Genomic DNA, 27,681 nt, shown 5'->3' with positions numbered 1-27,681 from the left:
CTATTAGCGATACACACTATCAAATCTTGGAAAAAGGTGCCAAATAGATGAATTCAAAGTTTTGGCAGTTTTTCACTTCACCGCAAAGTTATTCAAGTTGATTCTTCTTTTAATAAACCAAGGCTCGTATGTATCACATCATGTATCCAAGCAATGCAGTAGAAAAACCAGCAGTAATACAATCCACACGTTCAATATACAAAATAAAACTGTTATTTATTAAGAAAAACAATCTGGCAAGCGCTTTCACCCGTAGGCTTCATCAGGCCAATAGAGTAACAATTTCTAAGTGCTACCTTTATAGTTTTAGACTGTGACATCACTTCCTTAAAATCAATCAATAAAACACATTTTTTAAAAACCTAAAATATAAATAAGATTATATCAAAGTTGAAATGCTTGATGATTAATCATGAACCTATTATGAATATATGGTTTTACAAATTAAAACATAGCATACACCACCACTATGTTTTAAACAGCAAATGCATCAGAAATATAAACAGGTTAAAACCTTCATGCGCATTATAATAATGCGAATATATTAACCTCTCTTCTTTATCTAACAGATGCTCTACTTTAAATCAACTAGTGTATTATTGTATTATAATATTATATTAAATATATCATTTTATTAGATATATATTATGAATAATTCATTATAAAATATACTATTTTAAGTGACTAATAATGAGCCCCTCATTCGCCATTTATATCTCAAATATCGTTGCCAATAACAAATGAAACATATGAAACAATAGCGATACAAACATGTTATGAAATTAAGAACAATAATATATGCACAAGGCAAACCTGTATGCAGTACCAAAAAATTTTACTACCCTACGCACCATTAAATGTGCAGCTATTTTTACCGATATGAAATTGTAATAATAATATTATAATATAGTGTTTAAGGCAGTTAGCTCTAAGTAGAGGTATGTACAGCACTACTATGTAAAGTACAAAATAACCCATAATGCAAGCTAGCTGGTATAGCTAGCTGGCTCAAAAATAAAACAATCAAATGTGCAATTATAATCATATTGATGTACTAAACACAATTTACTCTATCATGTCATATAGAAGTCTTCTATGTATATAAATCAAAAAAGCTTAAAATATATAAAGATAAAGGCAAAAATAATATATAAAAATACATATATATTACATGTGCATTACTATGCATATATACATATATATATGTGAATCAAGATGTTATGACTACTATGTGGCATTAATCACTTGCCAGTCTTGCCCAGCATTTTATGTGGGCAAGACAGACAGACGACTTAAAGAAAGAATTAGAGAACATCTATATAATATTAGGATCAAATCAGACAAAAATGCACTATCGAAACATGTTATAAGTACATCTATTGAGCACACATTTAAATTTATGGTAATGCATGTTAATCATCCTACAATTAGAAGAGGGCCCATACGTAATCAGACTGAACAAAATGAGACAAAATTTATTTATTTATTTTATTTATTTAAATTTGTTGACCGGGAGTGTCCGACTGGACGTGGGTCCATTTTCAGCGGAGGCCCGGGGAGAAAAACTCCACAGTAAAATAGACAGTAGTTACATTGGATTACATAGCGATTAACAATTTAACATAGAAATTACTTACAACATATTTACAGATGAAGAACATAGTACATCAGTAGACAACTAAAATCTTTATCAGTGAAGTACATAACAGGCATTAACAAATGTAATCTAATGAGAAGTTCCTGCTGTATACTAAGTACTAGGCTTATGAGCATCTGAGCTTGCTATCATCAAGGTAGTTAGTGGAGGTGAAAGAAAGGTAGTAGTTGGATGGGGTGGATGATATTAGATTGGGAGTTGCAAGGGCATAGCCAGCATATTTTTAGGTGCGCTTTTAATAAAGTTTTGAAGTTGGTGCAAGATGGTACGGAGGTAATTGTGGGTGGGAGCAAGTTCCATAATTTGGCTATGGCGCAAGAGAATAGTGCTTCACCAGCAGAGTTATTGGCTTTAGTGATCTGCAAGTGATTTTTGTTGCTGGATCTTAGTGGTCTGGTGGTGTGATAGGGTTGGAGTAGATTCTGGAGGGATGGGACATTTAGTGGATGGTTTACTAGTTTGTGGGCGAGTGAGAGTTGATACCACTGAAGGAGGTGAGGGAGTTCAAGCCAGCCCAGTTCAGCAAGTGAGAGACAGTGGTGACTACGGTAGGATGCCCCTGTGGCGAATTTGGCGATTTTGTTGTAGCAGGTCTCTAGCTTGTTTAGATCACATTGCCTTAGGTTGGTATATACTGGAGAGGCATAAAGTAGGGTGGAGATAAGGTGGGAATTTGCTATGGAAATCTTTGCTGCTTTGGTGAGAAATTGTTTATTTCTGTATAATGCTCCTGGTTTTTTTGGACTTTTTTTATGGTCATGGATATGTGAATGTCAAATTTTAGTTTATTGTCTATTTCCACTCCTAGAAATTTGGTCTGTTCAGTTGGGTATATAGTGGTGTTGTCTTTTCCTGTGATGTTAAAGTGAGAGTTGTTTTGAGTATGTTTGGTGGGTTGGAAGATGAGTAGTTTAGTTTTGTTTGGGTTGAGTATTAATTGGACATTGGATAACCATGTTTCAACAGAGGAAAAGGCTTCCTGTGTGACTTTTTGCAGTTTGGGTAGGGACTGGGCTGAGCAGATGATGGTCGAGTCATCTGCGTATTGGATGAGTGTGCCATGTTTGGTGGCAGAGGCTAGATTATTGGTGTAAACAGAGAAAAGTAGGGGTCCAAGGATGGATCCTTGGGGAATCCCTATGGAGACAGGTAGTTGGGGAGATATGTCATTCTGCCATACAACGGATTGTTGGTGGTCAGACAGGTAACTCTGAAACCAGTTGGTGACTGATTGTGAGAAGGATAGGTTATTGAGGACAGAGATAAGTTGTTTGTGTGGGACCTTGTCAAATGCTTTAGATAGGTCTAGGAAAGTAGCAGAGGAGAGATAGCCATTGCTTTTATGCTGAAGGATAGTGTTAGTAAAGGAGAGTAAGGCAGTGGTGGTGCTATGGTTTGGTCAGAAACCATGCTGAGTACTGGAAAGGAGGTTGTTAGTAAGGAGGTAGTGTGAGACCTGAGAGTGTATGCATCTCTCTAGTATTTTGGAGAGTGGAGAGAGAATAGCTATGGGGTGGTAATTGGTTAGTTCTGCAGAGGGTCCGCCTTTGTGGAGGGGAATTATATGTGAGACTTTCCACAATGTGGGAACGTAACTTTCTGACAGAGATCGGTTAATCAAGATGGATACTGGGTAGGCCAGAGCATCAGCTGCGATTTGTAGGTATTCACTTGGGAGGTTGTCTGCTGCTAATTTGGTGGGTTTAAGTTTAGTTAAGAGTTTTTTTATGTTGGAGGTAGGTACAGGAGAAAAAGAGAAGGCAGTGGGTGGATGGATTATAAGATTATAAAAATATGTTCATGAAAATGGATTATAAGATTAAGGGTGGACAGAGATCCAGGTCTCAATGATAGGATACCTATTCAACCTATGCTGAAAGATATAAGACGTAAGATCTAGTACTTATATAATATGTGTGTTTGTTTCATAATTTATGTGCATAGTATATACATGTGTAATATTACATGTACATATCTCACATGCCTGTTATTTCTATATTTTTATCTCAATGAATGTGCATAGTACACACATGGGTTACATTTCACATATATATTTTTTATACGTCTGTTGTCCCTATTCTTTATACATTTGATTAATGCCACATAGTAGTCATAACATCTTGATTCACATATATATATGTATATATGCATAGTAATGCACATGTAATATATATGTATTTTTATATATTATTTTTGCCTTTATCTTTATATATCTAAAGCTTTTTTGATTTATATACATAGAAGACTTCTATACGACATGATAGAGTAAATTGTGTTTAGTACATCAATATGATTATAATTGCACATTTGATTGCTTTATTTTTGAGCCAGCTAGCTATGCCAGCTAGCTTGCATTATGGGTTATTTTGTACTTTACATAGTAGTGCTGTACATACCTCTACTTAGAGCTAACTGCCTTAAACACTATATTATAATATTATTATTAAAATTTCATATCAGTAAAAATAGCTGCACATTTAATGGTGTGTAGGGTAGTAAAATTTTTTGGTACTGCATACAGGTTTGCCTCGTGCATATATTATTGTTCTTAATTTCATAACATGTTTGTATCGCTATTGTTTCATATGTTTCGTTTGTTATTAGCAATGGTATTTGAGATATAAATGGCGAATGAGGGGCTCATTATTAGTCACTTAAAATAGTGTATTTTATAATGAACTATTCATAATATATATCTAATAAAACGATATATTTAATATAATATTATAATACAAAAATACACTAGTTGATTTAAAGTAGAGCATCTGTTAGATAAAGAAGAGAGGTTAATATATTCGCATTATTATAATGCGCATGAAGGTTTTAACCTGTTTATATTTCTGATGCATTTGCTGTTTAAAACATAGCGGTGGTGTATGCTATGTTTTAGTTTGTAAAACCATATATTCGTAATATGTTCATGATTAATCATAAAGCATTTCAACTTTGATATAATCTTATTTATATTTTAGGTTTTTAAAAAATGTGTTTTATTGATTGATTTTAAGGAAGTGATGTCACAGTCTAAAACTATAAAGGTAGCACTTAAAAATTGTTACTCTATTGGCCTGATGAAGCCTACGGGTGAAAGCACTTGCCAGATTGTTTTTCTTAATAAATAACAGTTTTATTTCGTATATTGAACGTGTGGATTGTATTACTGCTGGTTTTTCTACTGCATTGCTTGGATACATGATGTGATACATACGAGCCTTGGCTTATTAAAAGAAGAATCAACTTGAATAACTTTGCGGAGAAGTGAAAAACTGCCGAAACTTTGAATTCATCTATTTGGCGCCTTTTTCCAAGGTTTGATAGTGTGTATCGCTAATAGACTGATCTGCTACTCTCCCTACATTAATTTTCAATATAATATTTCTCTTTACTTGGTCATATTTTACCAGAGAAAAAGTGCAGTTCATGTAGGAAAAAGTATTGAGGGACATGTGCATTTATCAGTATCAATTAATCAGTTTCTAGAAGCTGATGTGAATTTTTAACACAAAAAAGTTAGAGCCAAAGATGTGATATTTTCTTGTTTTGGAGACTAATCATAAATGCATTCAGTATGCCATTTCAAAACCAAATGTATTCTTCTGAGCAAAAAAAAAAAAAAAAACCAGAAAACAGGACTTGAACTTCAGTAGTGGCAACCATTTATTCCAAGTATATCATAAGCGCTTTCATCCCCAAAACAATACACCGGAGACTTCATCAGATCTGGCACATATTTTTAGTTCTTAAGAGCTATACAGAATATATTCGCAGTCATGAGACTTCCTGGCAAATATTTTGATAAATAACTATAGCTTTGTAATGCTCTAAACCAAATGATGAAAAGTATATGTGTATTTGTGTGTGTGTGAGTGTGTGTGTGTGTGTGTGTATATATATATATATATATATATATATATATATATATATATATATATATTCTTTCAAATTAATTGCAGGTATTCAGCATTAATGATACAATTATTGAACCTGAACTAAGAATTGCAGCATTAAAGCTAATTTCCTAAAAGCCTTAAAAGAAATGTTAATGTTTCAATTTGGGAATAAGAGGAATAAGAGGATGTTACTGCTGACTTTTGCATGATTGTTTTATTCTGTTCTCTTCACAGAACCACCTTCTATAAATATTTATAGTGAGAAGCCTTATGTTCCTGGTCAGAATAATACTATCTACTGTTATGCAACTGGATTTTATCCCCCCAAGATTGATATCATGTTCTTTGAGAATGGAAACCATTTTACTGGGAAGGTATATGCTTCTGACATTTCTTTCTCAGAAGACTGGAGGTTTAAAATTATGAAGTTCATTCATGTTGTTCCACAGCAGACCACCTTGTACTCCTGCAAGGTTAATCACATCAGCTTGAAACAGCCCCGGGAGTTAATACTAGGTAAGACTTGACATACTGATTTGCACACACTTAAGACTTTTAATTGGTTGTGGTCACTCATTTTTAAAGCATATACTTAAGTACATCTGTACCATTTCTTGTCTGTGTAAAATTATATATCTATTTGGCATTTGGAAGCTGTTGTGTGTATAACAATGTATTAACACTGCATACTTTTTGGGATCAGTTATTAAAGTGCTGACATGCAAATTACATATTTATTTATTTAGATGTGCTGTTTAGGTTTATTGACTGCAAAAATAAAAAGGCATAATGAATTTTCAGTGCAGGTCAAGGAAAAAAGCTCCACAGAAATTACATACCAAATGTATACAAATTTAAAAACAGGAGATGCACTCCACACTTGGAAAGAAACTAGATATTTACATTAATATATTTTTCAAGCTCAGAAAGTCAACAGAAATTCAGAGTACTAATGAAAGTTTACAGGACTAGGCGAAAAAGTACATATGTTCGTGTAGAAACAACTTTTCCAAATTGCAACATATAAAAGTAATGGAATAAGCAGTTTTAATAGATTGACATTTTGGACAATGATGTAGTATTCAAAAACAGGAGATGCTTAGACAGAATGGAAATCTTTGAAAGTTAGGTGATTGTGGAGAAGGTAAGAAGAATTTTTTGATTAGTAATGAGCACTGTGCAAAGATTCAGTTATGATTGTTGTCAGGTGATACTAACCAGCAGAAAGGAATGTGACAGCAGAGGTGTAAGAGGGGAAGTTTAATACTTACATTTTCTCATGTGATATCTGAGCTACAGAGGCAAGTCATTGAGAGAAGAGACAGATATAGCGCTTTTCTCAAAGGAGCCCTCAGAGAGATTTGTCAGACTGACAGCTAAAAACTAGTAATGTTAGTAACATTTATGTGAGTAAGGAGTGTTTCTTAGAAGCTCATTTGTTAAGCAATGGTTCTCATCGAAAATGCCACTCAGACAAGGGTGTAATAACAAAACTATTATTTGTGAGGAATAAAAATGGGTGTAATAACTTCACTTGAAGTATAATGATGTGCTGTGTAAATCTGAACTAAAGATTTCAGAAAAAGCTATCAAACTAGCAGTACTCAAGAGTGTACAGTAAGAAATATTATACACTACTAAAGGTACATGTAGAATAATTGAAACTGAAGGGAAGATTAGTCTTACTACAGTAAGTGAAGAATAATCAGTTTTGATTGTTTTACTCAGTAAAGCTTTCCAAGCTTTTGATTTTTTTAGGAATATTGTTTTACACGAGAATAAAGTTGTAGATGTTGATCTAAAATAACACACAGAAGCTTGAGAGAGAGAGAGAGAGAAATAAATATTTCTAATATAGGTTTATACATTGCCAATATTTTTAACTGAAAGCCCTGGGATAAATTCAAATGTCTGGAAGTAATAATCATAAACTTGTTTTCTCTCTTTCTCTTTCGCTCTTTATTGTATAAGGTTAGAGACATCTAGGTATGGTTGAAGCTGCTTTGAGATTTGTTTGAAGGTTGTTGATGACATCTGATATACATTTATGGCAGAGTAGAGTATTCTTGGATTGTGTACATGTTGAATGATATGGCATGGCCTCAGTGTATGGAATAGCTTTGAAAAAATGATGAAATGCAATGGTTTTAGTACAGACTTTTGCGATATACCAGAAGGGACTGGAAGATGAGAGGAGATGAGATAGTATTAACCCATCTCATTTTCTGGGTTAGGTTGTGAAGGCAGCCAGACAACCTGTCTGTGGGTAGTCCATACTTAAGTGGGTGATGAAGAAGAATAACATGGTTTGCAGTGTTTATTGCTTTAGACAGATCAAGAAATAAAGCACCTAAGATATGTCCTAAATTAGTTTTCCAAAGAGAAGATGAATGAAAGTTTTAAGGTTAGTGTTTATACTGCATGAGGTGATGTCCCCTCTGAAATAGTGAAACACAAGGAAAAATTAATTTGTTATTTTTACTTGCCATTTGTTGTAGGCTCCTAGGTCCAATCACCTTCTTGCATACATACCTGGTTGGTACATTTTATCTGGGTGTGACAGATGTTGTCATAACCAAAGACAGTAGTACCATGCATTTGTCATACACTCCTAAAATTAGGAGTTGATGTTACAAGCACTACAAAATGCATTAAGACATCTCCAAATAAACTATTGTACTGATTTTTATTGCAGACTGTATTGGATATCCAATGTTACATAGTCCGGATCCACACCATTGCAACCCAACTATGTATGCAAGATGGTGACTAAGTTTAGGAATGTATGGCAAATGCATGGTACTACTGTCTTTGGTTATGTCAACATCTGTCACACCTGTCACACCCAAATAAAATTTACCACCCAGGTATGTATGCAAGAAGGTGATTGGACCTAGGAGCTTACAACAAATGGCAATACACCTGTCACACCCAAATATTCTATACACTGTCAGCTCTTGAAGGTGGTTATAATCCCAGATTCCCAGGGATTTCTTCCACTTTGGTCTGAACCCATTGACTTTTAGTGCCGATTGCCAATAATAATAATTAAGAATTAACTAAACTGTTCTTCATTTACATATACACTCACAGTATTTTCTGGAAGGGTCCACTGACACCTGGCCAGCAACAATAACCTTCCCTGTTTTAAAGCACACTGCCACCAGCCTCACTGCTAATCTGATGCCAAGATTAGTCCTTTAATGAGCCAACCAATATTGCATTATGATAGCTGATGGACAAACACTCTCTCTTTCTCTCTCACTCTTTGTCTTTGTCTTCAAAAGAGTGGGAACTATTACTCTGTTAGCTTTCTTAGATACAATGTATTTTTCTCTTGAAAGAAAAACAAGACTGACTCTCTTTCCTTATTGGTGGTTGTAGTTAAACCATTTTTCTAAGTGTGGATTTGTAATTCTGCACATCTCATACGTCATAGGTAAGTACTTGATTAGCTGTCCTTGTGGGCCATTTTAATTTATCTAGTTTCCATTAGTGAGAATCAAATCCAGTACTTCTTGTCTGTGAGATAAACACCTTAACCATTTTGCCAACCTACCAACACTTTTGCTTGCTTCTAGTTGCTTCTAGGCATACAAACTATAAGTAATAAATATATTTCTTCACTTCTGACATCCTGAGTATTTGGATATTCATTAGGATAATAATAAATAACGAAACAACTGGTAACCAGAAAAAGTAGAATTCACCAAAAAATAAAACGTTCCGGCACTATTAAGGCTGTCCCATATGCATCTCATCAATTCTGCTTCACCTTACTCGTAAAACGCCAGCATACACCATAAAGAGGCGGAGAGTATTTTAAATAAATAATACTGAACTTTAATTTTAAAACCAAAAAACACAACAAACGAGTAATTCAGATTAAGCGCTTTCGTCTCCTTTACGGAGACTTCATCAGAATCTGTTCTAAATTAAAACAATTGCATTTTTATATAGCTCTCAATAGTAATTAGGTTAATTGGTTAATTAATATAGGCAGGTACATCACAGTTTTAAAAGGACATTCACTTCCATGTTAAACCTGTTCCAACTATATTCAACTATGTTCAAATGCCACATATTAGGAAGTACCATTTTAAAAAAGCTATTAGGTTGTCAGTGTTTGAATATACTATTCTGCTATTAAATATTTATATTATTCTTCAAAGGTAAAAATGTGTAGAAATGACTTGGTCAAATATATATATATAAAATACAACAGTATAATGTAATATATAGTGGAAATGAGATATATAAGGCGAATGAAACAGTGCAAATTTATAGTATATTACTTATATTATAAAATATTCAAGGCTCAAAGACAATAACTACGACATATTAAAAATTATATATATGTATACATATATAAATGTAACAATGAATACAAATATAAAGTTAAAAATGTTATAAAATCTCTAAAAAAATTTTTGTATATATTATTACTGTATATCCTAGGGGTAATAAATATAAATATATATAAAAATATATAAAAATATATATAAAAATATTTTGTAAAAATGTGTTTGTATAAATTAAGTAAATAAATAAATATTAAATAAGTATATATTAAATGTGTTGGATATGCTAAATATATGCGAATATTATATGTCTATATATTTTTATGTCTATATATTTTAATATTAATGTATTAATATATTAATATAGATGAACTGAGTGTAAAATATGAAAAGATGTATATATATATATATTATATAATAATAAATAACACAGACACTCTGGATGTGTTCTAATGCTCATGTGGTTGTTACTCTGATTTCTTCTAGAAAGAAGTGTAGTACTGACATACCAGTTCTGTAGTTAGACAGTAGCATATTTATAGATATACATATTGTTTGCTACACATGCAAGGACAACAGGGGAACCCACCCCTCATCCCACATTATACAACTGCATTAGCAATTGATTAATGTCTGTTAAGGATTACTTGTTATAAGATGCATATAGGTCTTCATGATATTTCTGTTTATAATACACTCTGCACAAACCATGGCTGCATATCAAATAATTTGACATGTAAGCTCTGCCCATATATCTATTTACAAATTACATCAGCCTTACTGGCGCAAATGTCCTTTTTGATTTTAAGGGATGGAGAAACATATATGCATGCTCTCTGTCTGTCTGTCACACACTCTCACTGTCGTATGCATGATGCTCACTTTCTTTTCCAAAAAAATCATCTAGCTATAGGTATGCAGAGTTAACATAGATGCATGATTGGTTCAGTGGTAAGATTTCTGTCTCACACCTCTATGGTCTCAGTTTCAGTCTTGCTGCTGGGTCACTGTCTATTTGGAGATTGCATGCTTGCCTCACAGCTGTATGTTTTTTTTTCCTAAAAAACTATGCGGTCAACTGACTGCTCCAAAGATTTTCTGCATTCACTCCCTGCCATTTGTCTAAAAAATATCTAGTGGCCTCATCACTTCTCCAATTAATGAATCACTGTAACTATTGTTTCATTTCAATATTAACAGCAGGCAAAGGAAGGAGTGCCTTGAAGTTACATGTAAACGGGAGTCTATTCACAAAAATAACAATCCTATACATGACTCTGTGGGCAGAATCATGATATTAACTTAGATATTAATTAGCTAAATATGCTGGTCCGCAAGCCCTTTTTATTCAGGACTTGGACCAAAAAGCACGTGCAGAGTAATACTTATTCAAACAAAAATGATTACTGCAAGCCAGCTACAGTGGCATAGTGAGATAAAGCCCTGATAACAACTGAGATTACTTGAATTTGATCACTGGCATGGGTGCCTGATGAAACTGACATTCAGTTTGTGCGTGTCCATCTGGGTAGGGGGTGGAACTGGTCATGGGTTGTAGCAGTCCTTTGAGGGAAGGAAGCAAGTCCACGACCTGGGGGTATGCATGTGGGATTCCAAGTCACTGAGTGACAGTAGCCTTTGATAAGAGAGTACACAGGAGGGTGCACTTGCGTAAGAGTAACCATTGCAGTCCCCTGGGTAATGTGGGTTGCACGTCCCCCTGCAAACAACACTCATGGCAGCTGGCTTGATGGCCTCACCCAGATGTCTCTCAAAGAGCTGAAGTCCATTTGGAGAAGGCTTAATAGTTGGCAGGCAAAAGGACAAAAAGGTATAAACAGGCAATGCTAATTTATAGAGAAATAAACTGATTATATAACAGGTTCAATTCGTAGCCTGGTCAAGTAGAACAATAAAGCCATAACTATGACCCAAGTGACCTGAGTTCATTTAGCAGCTTGGGTGCCTGATCTTTCTGTCAGGGAAGATGAGCATGCCTTCTGTTTGGTGTACAGACAATGCTGGGTGGATCTTCATATTGACCTCTGCTGGAGATCATAGTTCAGAGAAAGATTGCAATGAGTTGGTCGCTGGGGATGCTGAGGAGAGTGGTTGTGTGGCCATGCCCTCAAGCCACACTTTGCGGCCAGACCTGCACACAGAAAAAAAAAATCACCAGCTGCAGTATGATGATGTCTCACTAGGTCCATCCTGATGTTCAGTGTGCTGACAAGTGTGTCACCACAGAACAATGTCATGGAGAAAGGCTGGGATCTGGGTACAGTGACTCTCCTGGTAGTTAAACTGTATGATTTATTCTTTACAGTAATTCTAATAGTGAGCTGAAATATGCAGCTGGTTGTCAATTATCCCTGAAACATTTACATTCGTAAGTGCAAGAGATGTGTGCTTTTAAATGTGCATGCAATCTTGCTGAACATGCTTGTTTAACTTTCAGAGGGAGCTGATGTCAGGAAGCTGGAGTAATAACCTATAGTAAGTGTAATACCTCTGTATGGAACCTGTTAGATATTAGACTTACAATGATGTAGCCACATGCTACTATATAATCTGTCTGGTTAATGAACGGTGATGGCAGTGGTGGGTGAGATGTTAGCAACACATAGAGAATCCTAGGTAAATGATGATGCAGGTAGAATGATGCCAAATACTTTGTGATATAAGTAAAGTGGTGACAGCTTATCTGGTTTTCTAGCTGTCTAAATCTCTTTCTTTTGAAAACCCTCAAGCATGTGTCCCCTCAAAAAAGAAACTCACTTTCCTGTACCAAAACAGTATACTACAGTCTTCTGATTAACCTCCAACTTGTATATTCAGATTTTCAACTTCTCTAGATCTCTGTCCTTTGGCTATTTGTACAATCCAGTAATACTGATCCCATATCTTCATTCTCCAGTTTAGTTCATCATCTGAAGTATATAATATAGACCATATTGCTTATCCATCAGGAATGCCACTCAATACTTCTCCATTATTGGGTAATTCAAATATCACTATAATTCTTTTGACTACCACTCTTCAGCCATTGTTTATTGCATCCTGTCTTCATTTTTCTCACTTCCATGTCTTGTAGGTTTTCTACAAATCATCTACGTGACACCAAAATAAAGCCCTTGCGTTAATCTAACCGTGCCATATCCAATGGTTTATTTCTGTCTTACTCACTAGTTATCAGTTTATAAACACATACTAAAATAATCTAGTAAGTTATTTCCAAAAGTCCATGTTGTCTCTTTTCTTTCAGTCTGTTAGCTACTAAAAAGTGTAATCTCCTTTTCAAAATCCTATCCAGTGTCATACATATCACAAAAGTTAAACTTGTATTGCTAGTTTCTTGATTCATTTTCTCCTTTCTTAGACAGTGATGACAATTCTTCCTGTCTCCTATTCTTTATATACTGTTACTTATTTAATGAACTATCAAGATATGGAAGTAAAATATTCACTTATCATGTCAGTTTTTTTCTCTGAGCTCTCTTGGAACTAATTAATGTAACCCCCAAAATGATTGCATGATGAGCTGGTACTATGGCTGATAAATATATTTAAGTGGAAAATTTTAGAGAACTAAATGTAGACATTACTTGCAGGCATGCAACAGCAGGTCCCAGCCCAAGTAGAGACTGAACATGAATCAAAAATGCACATTTGCATTCTGCAGACACACTATCAATAAACAAAAATTACAAGCAAAGTAACACCATCAGTGCTACCTTTCCAAATACAGCAGGTACCAATAATTCAAGCATTCTAATAAACAGTTCTGTGATAAATATGATAATACTTTTTATGTGACATGAAATGCTAATCTGATTAAAAATACAAAATCTGTAAAATAACATATACATTGCATACACCAAACAAATACATCTTTTCAACACCTCGGTAACACTAAAAATTAAGGGTGAATATCTCAAGGAAAGGACTTGTTTACTAGCACAATCACAATTCCCTGACAGTGGTATTCAATGAAGCCACTGATATTTTTGGCAAACTGGGTTTTGGGGAAGTGACATTCTGTAAATCTAATTTTGTGTGGTAGTTGGGTAGCTCTGCAGATGTGTCTGACATATAACTGTTTTTTTTTTCAGTACAACCAATGGTGTGGTGCATTTTTGCAAAATATTTAGGCATGTTCAAATAATACTGTCCTTATGAAAATAAAACTTAAAACAGTATTTGTTTTAATCATTTCTGGTTACATATCAACACATTTGTATTTGTATTTTGTATTTGTATTACCATTTGCTTACAGAAAAACTTTTACCTTGACTGCCTTTGACTTAGATTCTCTGTGCTGTGCATGTTTCAGGTTAGTTTTCCTATCCAAGAACAAAATGTATTTTAGTAAACTGTAGGTAATAGCAAAATTTGCTGAACACTGATAAGAGTTTGCACATCATTCATGCATGCTCAACTTAAAACATCCTAGGTTTCAATATATCTGATGACAGTCAGATGCATACTATCATAACTGTGTTGTTGTTAACAAAAATGCTATAGTAGCATATTAAAGGGTAAGGAATTGTGCCTCAAAATTTTAAATCTAAAATGCAGAATGTGTTCTGAAATGTGCAGAAGTGGAACACATTCTATATCATGAACTTTTCCCCAAACATTTAATTTTTCATCTATTTATGTATCTATCTATCTATAGATATATCATTACAGTTGTTGTGTTTGTCTAGTTTGCTAACACTTTAATAGCTAGTCCAGTGCATGATAAGCAGAAGTGTCTGTGATTACTTAGTATAATTAAAGGGGACATGAAGTGGTTGAGGTCAGTTATTGAGATAAAAGGAAAGTGGAAAGGGATGAAAAAGATGGACTTGTATGAAGAATGTTTGAAATGTTATAGGCTTAAGGATAGTGGGAGAAGAAGGTGGAATGGTGACGTTAAGGGATGAAGCTGTGAAGGAGGATTGTGGGTGTTAAGTCATCAAAGCAGAAAGCTAGGATGGGGAATGAACTGATAATAGGAAATGTCAAGGCAAAGAGGGCTGTGAGGAATGAAAGCTAGAGGCAATAATGAGATTTGTGATTCTTTCCCAGTTGCAAGGCACCTGATATGTACTATGTAATATGTTAACAACCTATGAAGTCTGTATCTATCTGTCTGTCTGTCTGTCGATCTATCTAGCTGTCTACTCACAATGATATAAACATCATATTATCAACAAAAGTAAAAAAACTCCACTCCATAAAAACTCTCTTCACCCCAGATAATGCTGAAATCTTCACGGTCACTGAAGCATGGTTAAAAGATAAGGACAGCACACTGGCAGTGCAAGGTTATAATGCCTTCCACACATTTAGACCAGCTACTACATGGAAAGGGACTAAAGGTGGAGGTGTCTTGATTTACCTCAAAAATAAATATACCCTTAAGGCTGGTCAAGCAGGACAATGCATTTAAGCTTCTCCATGTTCAAATTACCATAGGCAGAATCCAATACCACTTCCTTGCAGACTATAGGTCCCCCTCTATGACCCAGGAAACCCATACCATGTATTTAAATTTATTGGAAACACTCACCATCCAACCCTGTACCATATTCATGGGTGACTTTAATTACCCCACTATTAAATGGGAATCCTGTATGACAACAAATGTACAGGCATAGAGATTCATGGATTTTGTAAACACACACTCCCTGGACCAGATTGTGAATAACAGGAGTGCAACCACAACAGATCTACTCCTCACTAATATGGGAGAGTGCTACACAACCCCTAGTGTAATGTCTTCTCTGGTAAGGTCAGACCACAAAATGGTCTCCTTTGAAGTAAAAATAAAACATGGAATGCCAGCTAACTCTGGAATATTCAGGAAACACTCAAAAGCCAACTTCATGCTACTAAGTGATAACCTGGCAAAATTTCTAGCCCCCATAAACCCTGAGAACACTACTGCCTATGCACAACTGTTCACAGAAACCCTATACGAGCATGTTAATAGCTGTACAGAGGCAGCTGTACCCACCAGGAAGAAGTACAGAACTAACTAAAAAAATAAAAACCCTGGTAGAATCATAAAAGAAATAGGTTGTATATCAGAAGGAAGAAAATCATGACAAAAATTAGGGGGTGCTGCACCCATCAGGATGAAAGCACTCTCATCAAACTAAACAAACAACTCAGAGGACAAATACTACCAAATCCAAATTTGAGGTAAATTTGTCCACCCAGACCAAGGACAACCACAAGGCATTCTTTAGCTATGTCCACAACCTCAAAGACAATACACAATTGTATGCAGAGCTCATTGTAAATGGAGCTACCTATACTAAGCCTAAAGGTATAGCAAACCTACTGACCAACAAATTCAGCTCCAACTTTATCCCTCTTCCCCCTTAGCCTTCCCTCATGAAATGTCATCATATATAACTCCCCCTGCTCTCACTAGGGAGCAGGTCCTTAATGTTCTCTCTACACACCCATAAGTCTCATTAGTCTCATATCCAAAGCCATGGAAAGAATCATCATGGAAATGATCAGTAATGACTTAGTAAATCTCTAGACACTGAACTCAACCAAATTTGATTTCGTCAATGGCACATCATGCCTACTCAACCTGGTAGACTTATTTGAGCAACAAGGAAATAAGCCAGCAACAAGTAGACTGTGATGAAACAAAAGTAGTTTAATAAAAACTACTAAACCAGCATAGTAGCATCCTAACACAAACCGGTTTCGGCCTGGGTTTTGAACCTAGCCTTCTTCAGTGTACAGCAAGGAGGCTTGTCAAAAATGCTGAATTTTAAACCAGTAAAGCCATGCTGATTGGTTAAACAATAAACATGTGCTGATAAATATTCAGCAGATTATAATTGATACATTCAAATACATTTAGGACCAAAACGTTATCAAATATACAAAGAATAACTATATATATATATATATATATATATATATATATATATATATATATATATATATATATGTATATATATTGTTATATATATTTTATGCTCCAAATATACAACAAGGATATATCCTATATAAGGATGTTTATTTATAAACATTCATTTAACCCTGGATTGAATAATGCACCCAATTTAGTTATCCATTTCTTTTCTTTTAAGTCAAGTTTTTTATGCCAGCCGCTCTTGTTGGTTCTATCACCAATAATTTTATCAATGATAGTAAAATGAAATTGTGCAGTACCATGTGTAAGAGTATGTTTATATAGTGCATTAGATGTTTTTTTGCATCTGATGTCACTAAGGTGTTCCGAGACACGTAATCTGACTGGTCGAGATGTTTGCCCAACATAGAATGAGTGGCAGGTACAACATGCCAAATAAATGGCCCAGTCCATTATTACAATTGGCAAAAAATGTAATATCAATAACTGTGTTGGTGTTCCTACTAGTAAACTCTTTGATTTTCAACATGTGCTTACAATTGACACAGTGTCCACATGGAAAGGAACCAATCAACTTGTCCCCCAAAATAGTAGTTTGATACACCTGGGGTAAAGTAGATTCAAAATGGTGTTTGTAATGGTTAAAATGACCTGCCAAATTCTTGCCTTTTCGAAAAGAAAATAAACATTTGTTAGGAATAATGGCTTTGATTCTAACATCAGCTTCCAGTATGTTCCAATTGTCCCTGATAGTCTTAATGAAGTTATTAGTATTTCTACCAAATGTGGTAGTAAATCGTAATGTATTTGACTTGATGGGCTTCTTTTTGTATGTCAACAGATTAGGTCTATGTAGACCAGAGGCATAATTCTGAGCCATTGTCACATATCCTGAATTATAGCCCCTGTCCATAAATCTATTGTGCAAATCCTGAGCATGATTGACAAAAGTATTGTTATCAGAACAGTTACGCCTTATTCTGATGAATTGTGATTTGGGAATGTTCTTTGCGATATGTTTTGGATGAAAGCTGGATGCGTGGAGAATGGTATTATACTGAGGGAATTTTCTATAAGTTTCAGTTGTTAAAGTATTATCATTGTTTCTGGTTACCAAAACATCCAAAAATGTGATGGATTTTTGGTCATAGGTAATTGTAAATTGTATTCCCCATTTATTATCATTCAGATATTCCATGAATTCCTGAAGATATGAAACATCAGATTTCCACACCATCCAGCAATCATCCAAATATCTTCGCCAGATATCAATTTCAGGTAAAAACAAATTATGAGTGTCGTCATAGATCATAATTTGTTCGATGTACGCCATAAAAAGATCAGCATATATAGGGGCAAAAGATGCCCCCATAGCCGTACCTCTGATCTGTAAGAAACATTCCTGGTTATAGAAAAAAACATTTTTGGTCAAAACATGCTCAGACAGATTCAACAAAAGCGTATTGAATCCTGGTTGATATATATTAGATTTATTCAGCCAAAATTCAATTGCATCAAGTCCAGCCCAATGTGGGATGTTAGTGTATAGTGAACATACGTCCAAGGTACAGAGCCACCAATCTGAATCTAACTGCATATCATTGACAATACTCAAAAATTGAGTAGTGTCTTGTATTCGTGATCTAACATATATCAACAAAGGCTTTAGATGCATTGTTAGAAATTCAGAAAGAGGTTCAGTAATAGACCCCATACCTGACACAATGGGCCTACCTGGTGGGTGTAGAAGATCCTTATGTATTTTCGGTAGAAAGTAAATGTATTGTCTAGTAGGATCAGTAATAGTTAAATGATAAAGTGTTTTTTTAGTGATGATGCCATTGTCAACAGCAGAATTCAGAAAATCATCAATATCCTTTTTGAATACTAAGGTGGGGTCCAGTGGCATTTTTGTGTAATATTTAGCATCATTAAGTTGTTTATGTGCTTCAATATCATAATAGCTCCAGTCTAACACTACCACTGCCCCTCCTTTATCTGCGTTGATAATGACCAAATCTTTATTGCGTACAAGTTCCTCTAGACAAGATTTTTCACCATCAGTCATGTTATTGGACATAGGTATATCATGACTATGCTGAAAATGTAACTCATTAAGTACACTCCGCAAAAATAGGTTGACAGTTGGATGCATAGGAGGAGTAAACTGTGAAGTATGATATTTGAAAGATTCCATTTGTGAAGGTTCAAGATCACCTCGGTCCTGAAAAAATAGTTTGAGGTTAATGAGTCTACAAAATGCAAATAAATCATTAGTAAATATATCTTCTGAAACAAAAAAACCAGGAATGAAAGATAGGCCTTTATTTAATAAAGATATCTGTTCAGCTGTTAGTGTAGTACTGGATATGTTACATACATTGTTTACTTTTTGGTCAATATCTCCATCAAATTCTGAAGACTTGTGACTTTTTCTATGCTTCCTACCCCCCCTCCTCCTCCCTCTGTGTTCCCTAAAGGGGATACATAGTTTTTACGTTTGGGGGTGGGGGAATCAATGGTGGACTGTGTGTCAGTATCTGTACCAGACGAGGTATCAAAGTCAGTAGACTCTATATTACTACCATGCCCTTTGAGTATGGAGCGCGGACGTTTCCTTTTAAATTTTGAAAATTGTTTATTTGTATTGTGTCCCTCTTGAAATCTAACATGTCTGATGTTTTTAAACGGTTGTCCCTTCCCATAATCGGAAAGGTTGCGAGAAAATTTTTTAAGTTTTCTTTCTTTCAGAATAGTATCAAAACTTAACAGTTCAGTACTCAACTTTGCTAATAAAGTAGGAAAAAAAGTTTCATTTTGATAATGATTGCACTCCTCAATGGACTTAAGAACTGAAGTGGTTTCGCTATCAATAATTCTAGTATAATAATCAGATAGAGATTTCACAAACTTCATTGAACATTCCTGTTGAATGGAAGTCCATTCTGCAATTAAATTCTCATCAGGGCTGGCCACCAAAGGCTGTATTTTCACTCTGAGACCCCTAGGGCAAATGCCCTTTGCTAAATAGGCTTTAAGTAATTTGTGATGCCAAACACAAGATCTAAGTGCTTTCATATTTTTGTTTAATGCAGCAAATTGTTGTTCACATTTTTGTTCAGGTTTCAAAGAGATAATATTCCCTGAGGCTGCGGTGTCATCACCAATGCCAAATGCTGCAATATCATCTTTATCCGATGATAGATCCAAAAGTATCTTTTTGAGATCCATAATGTATTAATATTGTTCAAAATGTTATTAAATACAACCACGTCCTGTACAAAAAGATCAAATGATCTAACAATAGTCAGACAATAATGGCAATAGGCAATTGATGCCATGAACTAGCACCCCATAGCCACGTCTGATACAGGACAATAGTGGTGTATTAATTACAACTATGAAAACAACCGAAGGTCTGTAGTTTGGCAAACAAATTATGTTATTTCAAAAATGAAATCTTAAATTTATTAAGAAGGTCCCAGAAGTGAAAAAAATTTTAAGACCCAGAAGAAAAATTATATACACTAGTTCAATGAAGTCAGATATATAGTCAAATATAACTGTTTTTCAAAATACACTAGTATTGTTCAAATTGTACAGGGGAAGTCATGGGCAGATACTGACAATATATAGATATGTCAAAAAATATATGTAAAAAAACAAGAAAGCCAACTAGACTATATGATTAGAATTGCTCATACTGTAGAAGGAGTCAACTTATATTATAATAGAAGCAATCATGAAGACTCCAAAGTGGGTAGTTTGTATAAAGTAGTTTAGCTCAATCACTATATTAGAAAATAATATGCTTCATTGGTAAACAGTGTATCTTATCACCTATAGACTTATTTGAGTTCACCAAAGCAAAGGATGAGGGCAAAATGGTTCACACCATCTACCTTGACCTGAACCAGGCATTTGACACAATACCCCACTCAGGCATTGTTGACAAACTCGAGCTAAGGTATGTTTTCTGCAAAAACCTATAATTTGTATTATTCCCTTAGACTGCTTCAGGACTCTTGTATACTGCCTCCAATGGCTTCCAGTAAAACTTATTAATTTGTCATGTTTTTTCAAGTGAGTTATGGAATGAGCTAAATATTAAAATAACATAAGAGGAAATAATACAGTACATTAATAAGCAAAAGTGTAATAAAATACAGGCCCTTGATTGATACTCTACTATTTTTGTAAAGCATTTATACAAGTCATTAATATATTAGTCAAATAGTAAGATTTTATTGTTTGTTAATTGCATATGTCTGTTTTATTTTACTCAGTGGCATATGTTTCTGTTGACTAAACCAACTTTGACCCTAAAGATACATATGATTATAGACCTAACCTTCTAATGACTACAGATGTTAAAATTACTGCTTATGTTGTGACTCAGAGGCTTCAATCTGTTGTACCTAATTTACTATCCAGTTTGCAGTCTGACTTCATGGCCTCTCATAAAATACAGGGTCATACTATTACTATTTAGTCTATTCTGTTAGCCAAACAATAATTACATTCTTGTTGCATAATCTTTTAATCCCAGTAAATCCTGTGATAGAGTTAGCTGTTATTTTATTCATTTATTTTACTTAAAGTTTTGGCTGATTTTATTTTTCATTGAAATTGTTTTAAGCATGTAGAAATTCACTTTAGTAATTCTTTTACATTAATATCAATCATTTAGGTTCTAAACTTATGTGAAATTAAACTGGTGTTAAGCAGGGATGACCTCTTTTACTCATTTTATTTTATCTTTATTTAGAACCACTTTTTACTTACTTTTTGCAACAAAACTAAACATAGTAGACACAATTGTATAGCAACTAAATGGTAGTAACCCCTTTTATGAATGATATAATTTATTATATAAACTCAAATAAAGACATCCCTAAAATTGAAATCAGTTGTATATTCAAACTACAAGTTGAATTTAGATAAGCCTCACCTTTTCCTTTAGATAATCTAGACACTGTTACATCTTCAAGAATTTCATCTCACACATTTATGTGAGCACATACATATTTAAGAATTAGCTATTCCACAAATAGTTTAAACTATATGAAATTTAAACTTTCACAAGAGTTATTGGTGAAGTTAGGGCTGACTTAAAATGGCAGAATGGACAAAAATACCATTTTCCAGGAATTCTTTCATGCAAATGTCTATATTTCCAAATGCATTTTTACTTTTTAATTGTGTAATACAAAATTACAATTTCAATAGTTTACGAAAATCAAAATTTGTTCTCCAAAAATGTAAGTATAGTGCCCTGTAAGTTAACTGTTCCTAAACAGTCATCTTGATTATTTTATAAGGAAAATGGTATGGTATTATAGGTTATTATTTGGTTAAACTCTCTTAAATTTAATAAAACGTATCCAGAAATAATTTTGCACCAGACAGCAAACAGGTAAAATTATATGCTGTTATCTAAAGGTTTTACAAATGTAATCACTTTTTAAATGTTTCTTGATGAATGAAATATTAAAGGCATTTTTATATCTGCAGCTTATAAGCTATGATGCCATTGTTTTGATAAATCAGTTAATAGAAAATCTAATTATTTTATGTTATAGAATTTAAAGGACTTAGATTTTTATCAGTGTAATTGCTTCTTTAGCTACCACACCATATTTGTATTATGGACAGTTTGCCCATCAGTTATGTTTATGTCATGATTATAAAGACTGATTTTCACAAGCCTCTTTCTTCATCCACTGTGGAGTATGAAGTTTTTCTAAAATATATAAACTTGACTGATATGCTTAAGAAAGTTGTTCAATGCCTGCAGCCTACAATATCTATTTATAACACAAATATTTTGACATTTCTTTTCATTTTTTCATTACAAATGATTATTTCACAAATGTACTATATCTTAATTGGAAGTTACTCTGGTTTATTTGATATAATAAAACCCATTTGATAACTTCATATACACACAGTTATGACTATACATAATATGCAGTTGACTCCAACTAAGCTGCCCACATGCTTACTGTTTACAAAGGAATTATGTAATGTCAAGATCAGGTTGCTGAAAAAGCACATATTTTACGAAAGTAAATATTTCCTGCATTTGTTGGAGTTCACTAGATATAAATTGTTACCTAGAAAATTACTGTATGGTGCATTAAAATGAGATCATTAGATTTTTATGGGTCTATATTAAATCATCAAATGCTTAGAAAAGCGAATGATGATTTGTCTACCCCATGTAAGCGAAAGCTTACAAACTCAAATGCTTAGAACAACGATTTTTTTGCAAGGGAAAAAAATCACTGATCCAAAAAAAAAATCACTTAAAACATAACATAAAGTGTGGAGGGGGGTTCGCCCCCCACATCTCCCAACATGGGGGGACTGTGCCCCCCAAACCCCCCATACTTAAATATACCAACTCCGAGATCATACTACAGTGACGAAACCGGCAAAGTAATGGACACGGCCAAGCAATTTCTTTCCCAGGGGAAAGAATTTGCTTATATGCCGCTTTCTCATTTTGCTTTTTCGTCTTTTCAAGTTCGACCAAGACACATTAGAAAGAATGCGTCTTCGGTCATCTAATAGCAACCTGATTTTTCTTACCTCTTAGAGACAAATATTATTTTGTTGGCTGTTTTTTGCTTCTAAAGGTTTTATGATCCCGAGTCCAAAAGACTTGCTGTCAGTGTAAATGACCACTTACACTGACAGCAGGTGTTTTCAAATGTAATCCTCACAGTAAGCCTGTTTATAAATAGGCCTTACACTGAAGTAGGTCACTTAACACTGAGAGCAAGCCTTTTGAAATCAAGGAAGACTTATACCAAGAACAATTCTTTTGAAATCTGGTCCTATATTTGTACTTGCTGATTAAACTTGGAAAATGTTACAAGTATTTATTACATTTCTGCAATTAGAAAAATATGTCTGTGTGGTATCAGACTAAACTTGGGATTCATTAACTCCTGCACTAAATGTACACCATTCTGAGTGAACTTTCAACACAGGCATAACTCACACCTTTTTACTCTTAATTTTAGCTTTCCTACTGATTGTAGGGGAATTCATAAAGGTTGCAGCACAGTCCAGACTACATGTGCACTTTGTGTAATATTTCTGAGTGATTTTAGGGGTGTTCTTGACTACAGATCACGTACTTAGTGTACACTTAGTGTAGGTGCTAATGAATCTGCCTTTACATCTTTGTTTTAAGAATTTGTTTTTAAGTTCAAAAGTTGACTGAAATACTTTGCATCTCTTTTTATTCTGTGTTACTATTTAATATTAAATTTGGCATATTTTGCTTTTTCAGACTGTAAATAACACGTATTTTGTGTTTATTTCACATGGCTTATATGGTTGTTATATTTTGCTAGAGTTATTTTTATGTATACTTGCTGTTGACAGAAAAAGGATACTGTTAGGCTTTTCTGCTATATTCATGTTACTTTGTCATAATTAATGGAATGGCAAGTAAAAACTTTACTATTAAAATACATTTTAATCTCATTATCTTTTTCTTTGGATGTAAAATTACCAGTAGGGGGGCATATCCTGTTTTTTCAACCTATGTAAGGAAACTATTGCTAATTATGATGTGATTGTTACATGCACTTCAGAGTAGGATGAGTGCATAGGTAGTCTTGTATACCTTGCTGATGGCCACTTTGTGGCAGGTAATTTTTTTTCTGTGGTAAAACAACCTGGAAATTATTTATATTAATTAGGTGGCCTTGAGTGTAAATGGATTTCCACTGCATTAATGGAACTGTCTTATTTTCAACCTACTTACTTAATTTATATTCATTTACCAGGTGATGGAATGAAACTGCCCCTGTAAAGATTCTTATAGCATTTTTTGGTACTATGAGTGAAGCAAACACATCTGCAACAGCATGTATTCTCAAAGTATGGAACTATTAAAACTATTCGGCAAGTGTCATTTGATATTGATGATAGCTTAGTTTAGTATACTGCTTTCTTCTGTAAATCAGCACAGTAGAGATGACTAATGGGAGTTCTAAGTTTCTTGAAATCACAGTTAAGACTGCTATTACCAACCGCATGTTCATTGCATTTTATTTTCCTATGAAGGTAGTTATGCCCACCATGAAAGAGAACATATATACAAAGTAGCTAGATTACACAGTTGTTACATATCTATTTGTATGCATTTATGTACCTGTGATGATTTGCTCACATACGTCTTATCTGTGAATGTTTTTTTTCTTCCACTTCTATTTTAGCATTATTTTTCCCCACTGCTTCTCTTCTTTTTTGTGTACTTGAAACCCAATTATAACTTTAGAATTCTTTACATTTGCATTGACAGATCTGTCCATCTTTTTGAAAAACTATTACACTGATTGTTTAAACTACAGTTTCCTTGTCACTAAGATTTTTTTTTTCATTAGTTGCAATTGTTGGAACCCATATGATAAAAAAAAAAAACGTTGTTTCTATAGTCAATAAATGTTGTCTTTGCTGTTCATTTCTTCCTTTGGGCATACTGCTATTTTAATTAAATCATTCTTTTAAAAACTCCAAAATGCAAGGGTTCATATTACTACTATTCTAGTCTGTCTTCATTGTTAAATTAAATCAAATTCTTTTGGGAGAACTTGAGCCAGAATTCTTCACTCAGATGTCTGTATCCTTGCCATGATTTGCAACAGTCATGACCGATTACCTCTTGCATTACATATTATTTCACATCCTTCTTGAACTGGTACATTATTTCACAGCTGGAAAACTACATTTTCAAATTGCCATTATTTTTCTTGCTTTTTCACAGAACATTTGTTAATAATAATAATAATAATAATAATAATAATAATCTGATATGCAGCTTCTCTGCAAAAATAATAGCATCCTGAAATAAATTCCAGAAATCACAAAAAAAGCATGCTTGCTGTTCTAAAAAATAAACATTTCTTTGATATCTGTGCCTGCGCTGCTGTACCAGCAGTTCACAAGAGATGCCCTTCTGCTGACTCAGTAATTACAGAGCAATCAGCCTCAATAGCATATTATACAAGACGATGGATGGAATCCTTATGGAACAAACACAGAACATCACCTTCTTCATGACCTAACCCAATACATTTTTTCTCAAAGATAGACATTACATAATTAACCCCATAATTGGTTTTGAGAGTGTGGCTACCACTGTAAATGAAGGTTTATCTAATTATGTAGATCATGTCAAAGTTGATAAAGTGTTCTGCATTATAATCCATGACAGAAGCATATATAAACATAGAGTTCTTAAGGTAAATTAAGTTGTAACTTGCTACAAGTTTGTGCACAAGTAAGTAAAGAAGGCCTCCTTTTCTCACAATCCCCTGTTGCCATTGGAAACCTTCAAGGCTCTACCCTGGGGCCACCCGGCCAGTAGTTTTTGTTCTCATTCCTTAGATGTCATAAGTGATTTCAGTAACTGGTTCACTGAATATGCAAATGATTGTAAACTTGGGAGCATTTTCCTTGACCCCAGTGATAACAGCTGCCTTCAAACAGCACTTAACATTATACATGGATGGTATAAAAAAAAACACTATGGATGGAGAACAGCTAAAAGTTGACAAAATTGTAAAAGACCTTAGAGTTTTTGTACATGCTGGCCTTTCATTTGATACCCATATAGGCAGCTGCCATTCACAAAGTATATAACATTGTCCTTCTGATCCTTTGTGGGATAGAAAGTCATGTCAGAGAAGTGATTTTCTTCCACATGCAGCACTTACCAGACCAGTTGTAGAATACTGCACCATATTGTATAACCTACACGTACACAAACTGTTGTAGTTGGAGAAGATAGAAAGATTTATTACAAAAGAAATGAATGGCTTCAAGGCTTGTCTTGAAGTGAAAGACTTTCTCTCTCTCTCTCTCTCTCTCTAGGGTTACCCCCTGTCCCACTTTGCGAGGGACAGTCCCTCTTTGAGCAGTTGTGTCCTGCAAAACAATTGTAAAAATGGCAAATGTCCAGAGATTTTAGGACAAAATTATTTCCTATATTTTATGTAATAGTTGCATGGAACAGTTATTCTGTATCTGAAACACAAAAATGTTATAAGAAGCAGAATAAGCAACTAAAATGCTACAAGAATAAGCTTTTATTTAGGCAAAAAAGTGAAGTTCTGTACTTTGTACTGGCCGTGGGTATATTTCGGCCTGCAAAATCTGACGTACCGAAAATGTCCCATTTTGGGCATTTGAAAAGGTGGCAACCCTATCTCTCTTTCTTTCTCTTCTGTGTATCTCATTACCTTTTTACAAAGCATTAAGGGACCCCTTACTATTTGAAATTCTTTGCATGGAATATAATCCTAATGACCTGAACAAAGTTGGACAATCAGTTTCAATGAAAGTTTAAATCAAGTGTACCATGAAATATAATAAGGTTGTACCTCAAGACTTCTATGCCTCTCAGCTAATCTCATGCCATCAAATTATAGCTTTAGGAAGGAATTTTATCACTAGTTGGGACTGTGCAAGTTCCAACTTGGAATGCAAGTCACCTAGCACTTTTATAGCCAGTAAGTCTTGAACTTTTTCACCAAACAAATGAAAATATGAACCTATGACTTGTACAAAAATATGAACCTATGACTTGTACAGAAACCTGCATGTACTGCCCAAGGATGCCAGAAAAGTCAAAGTGTAGATCTGTAAATATGATTAAGATTGGTTGAGACAGATGGAAGAAAATATGAGGCAGTAGCTGATTCAACACTTGGGCAGATTCAATAGACCATAGATCATCTTCCATAAGCATACTTATATCTTCTTTTTTTTCTTTCAGCTGTTACCATTAGGGGTCGCCACAGTGGATCATCCATTTCCATTTCTTCCTGTCCTCTGCATCTTGCTCTGTCACACCAACCACCTGCATGTCCTTTCTCACCACATCCATAAACCTTATCTTAGGCCTTCCTCTTTTCCTCTTAC

At 34.3% G+C, this 27,681-nt stretch overlaps 1 protein-coding gene across 3 annotated transcripts in view; it reads left to right on the top strand.

The window, feature by feature from the left end:
* LOC122809090 (class II histocompatibility antigen, B-L beta chain-like) overlaps nucleotides 1-27,681 on the top strand; it is a 284,840-nt gene that overhangs the window by 148,281 nt on the left and 108,878 nt on the right. For all 3 annotated transcript variants that reach the window (XM_044080320.1, XM_044080318.1, XM_044080319.1), the window contains exon 4: nucleotides 5,782-6,063. In XM_044080320.1, coding sequence (XP_043936255.1) covers nucleotides 5,782-6,063 — 282 coding nt within the window. The remainder of the gene's footprint in view (nucleotides 1-5,781; nucleotides 6,064-27,681) is intronic.

Source organism: Protopterus annectens, chromosome 8.part0 (assembly GCF_019279795.1).
Source record: "Protopterus annectens isolate FY-2018-M chromosome 8.part0, PAN1.0, whole genome shotgun sequence".
NCBI classification, from domain to species: Eukaryota; Metazoa; Chordata; order Ceratodontiformes; family Protopteridae; genus Protopterus; species Protopterus annectens.
The sequence above is the reverse complement of the archived record's forward strand: the minus strand, read 5'-3'. Positions and strand labels throughout refer to the sequence as shown.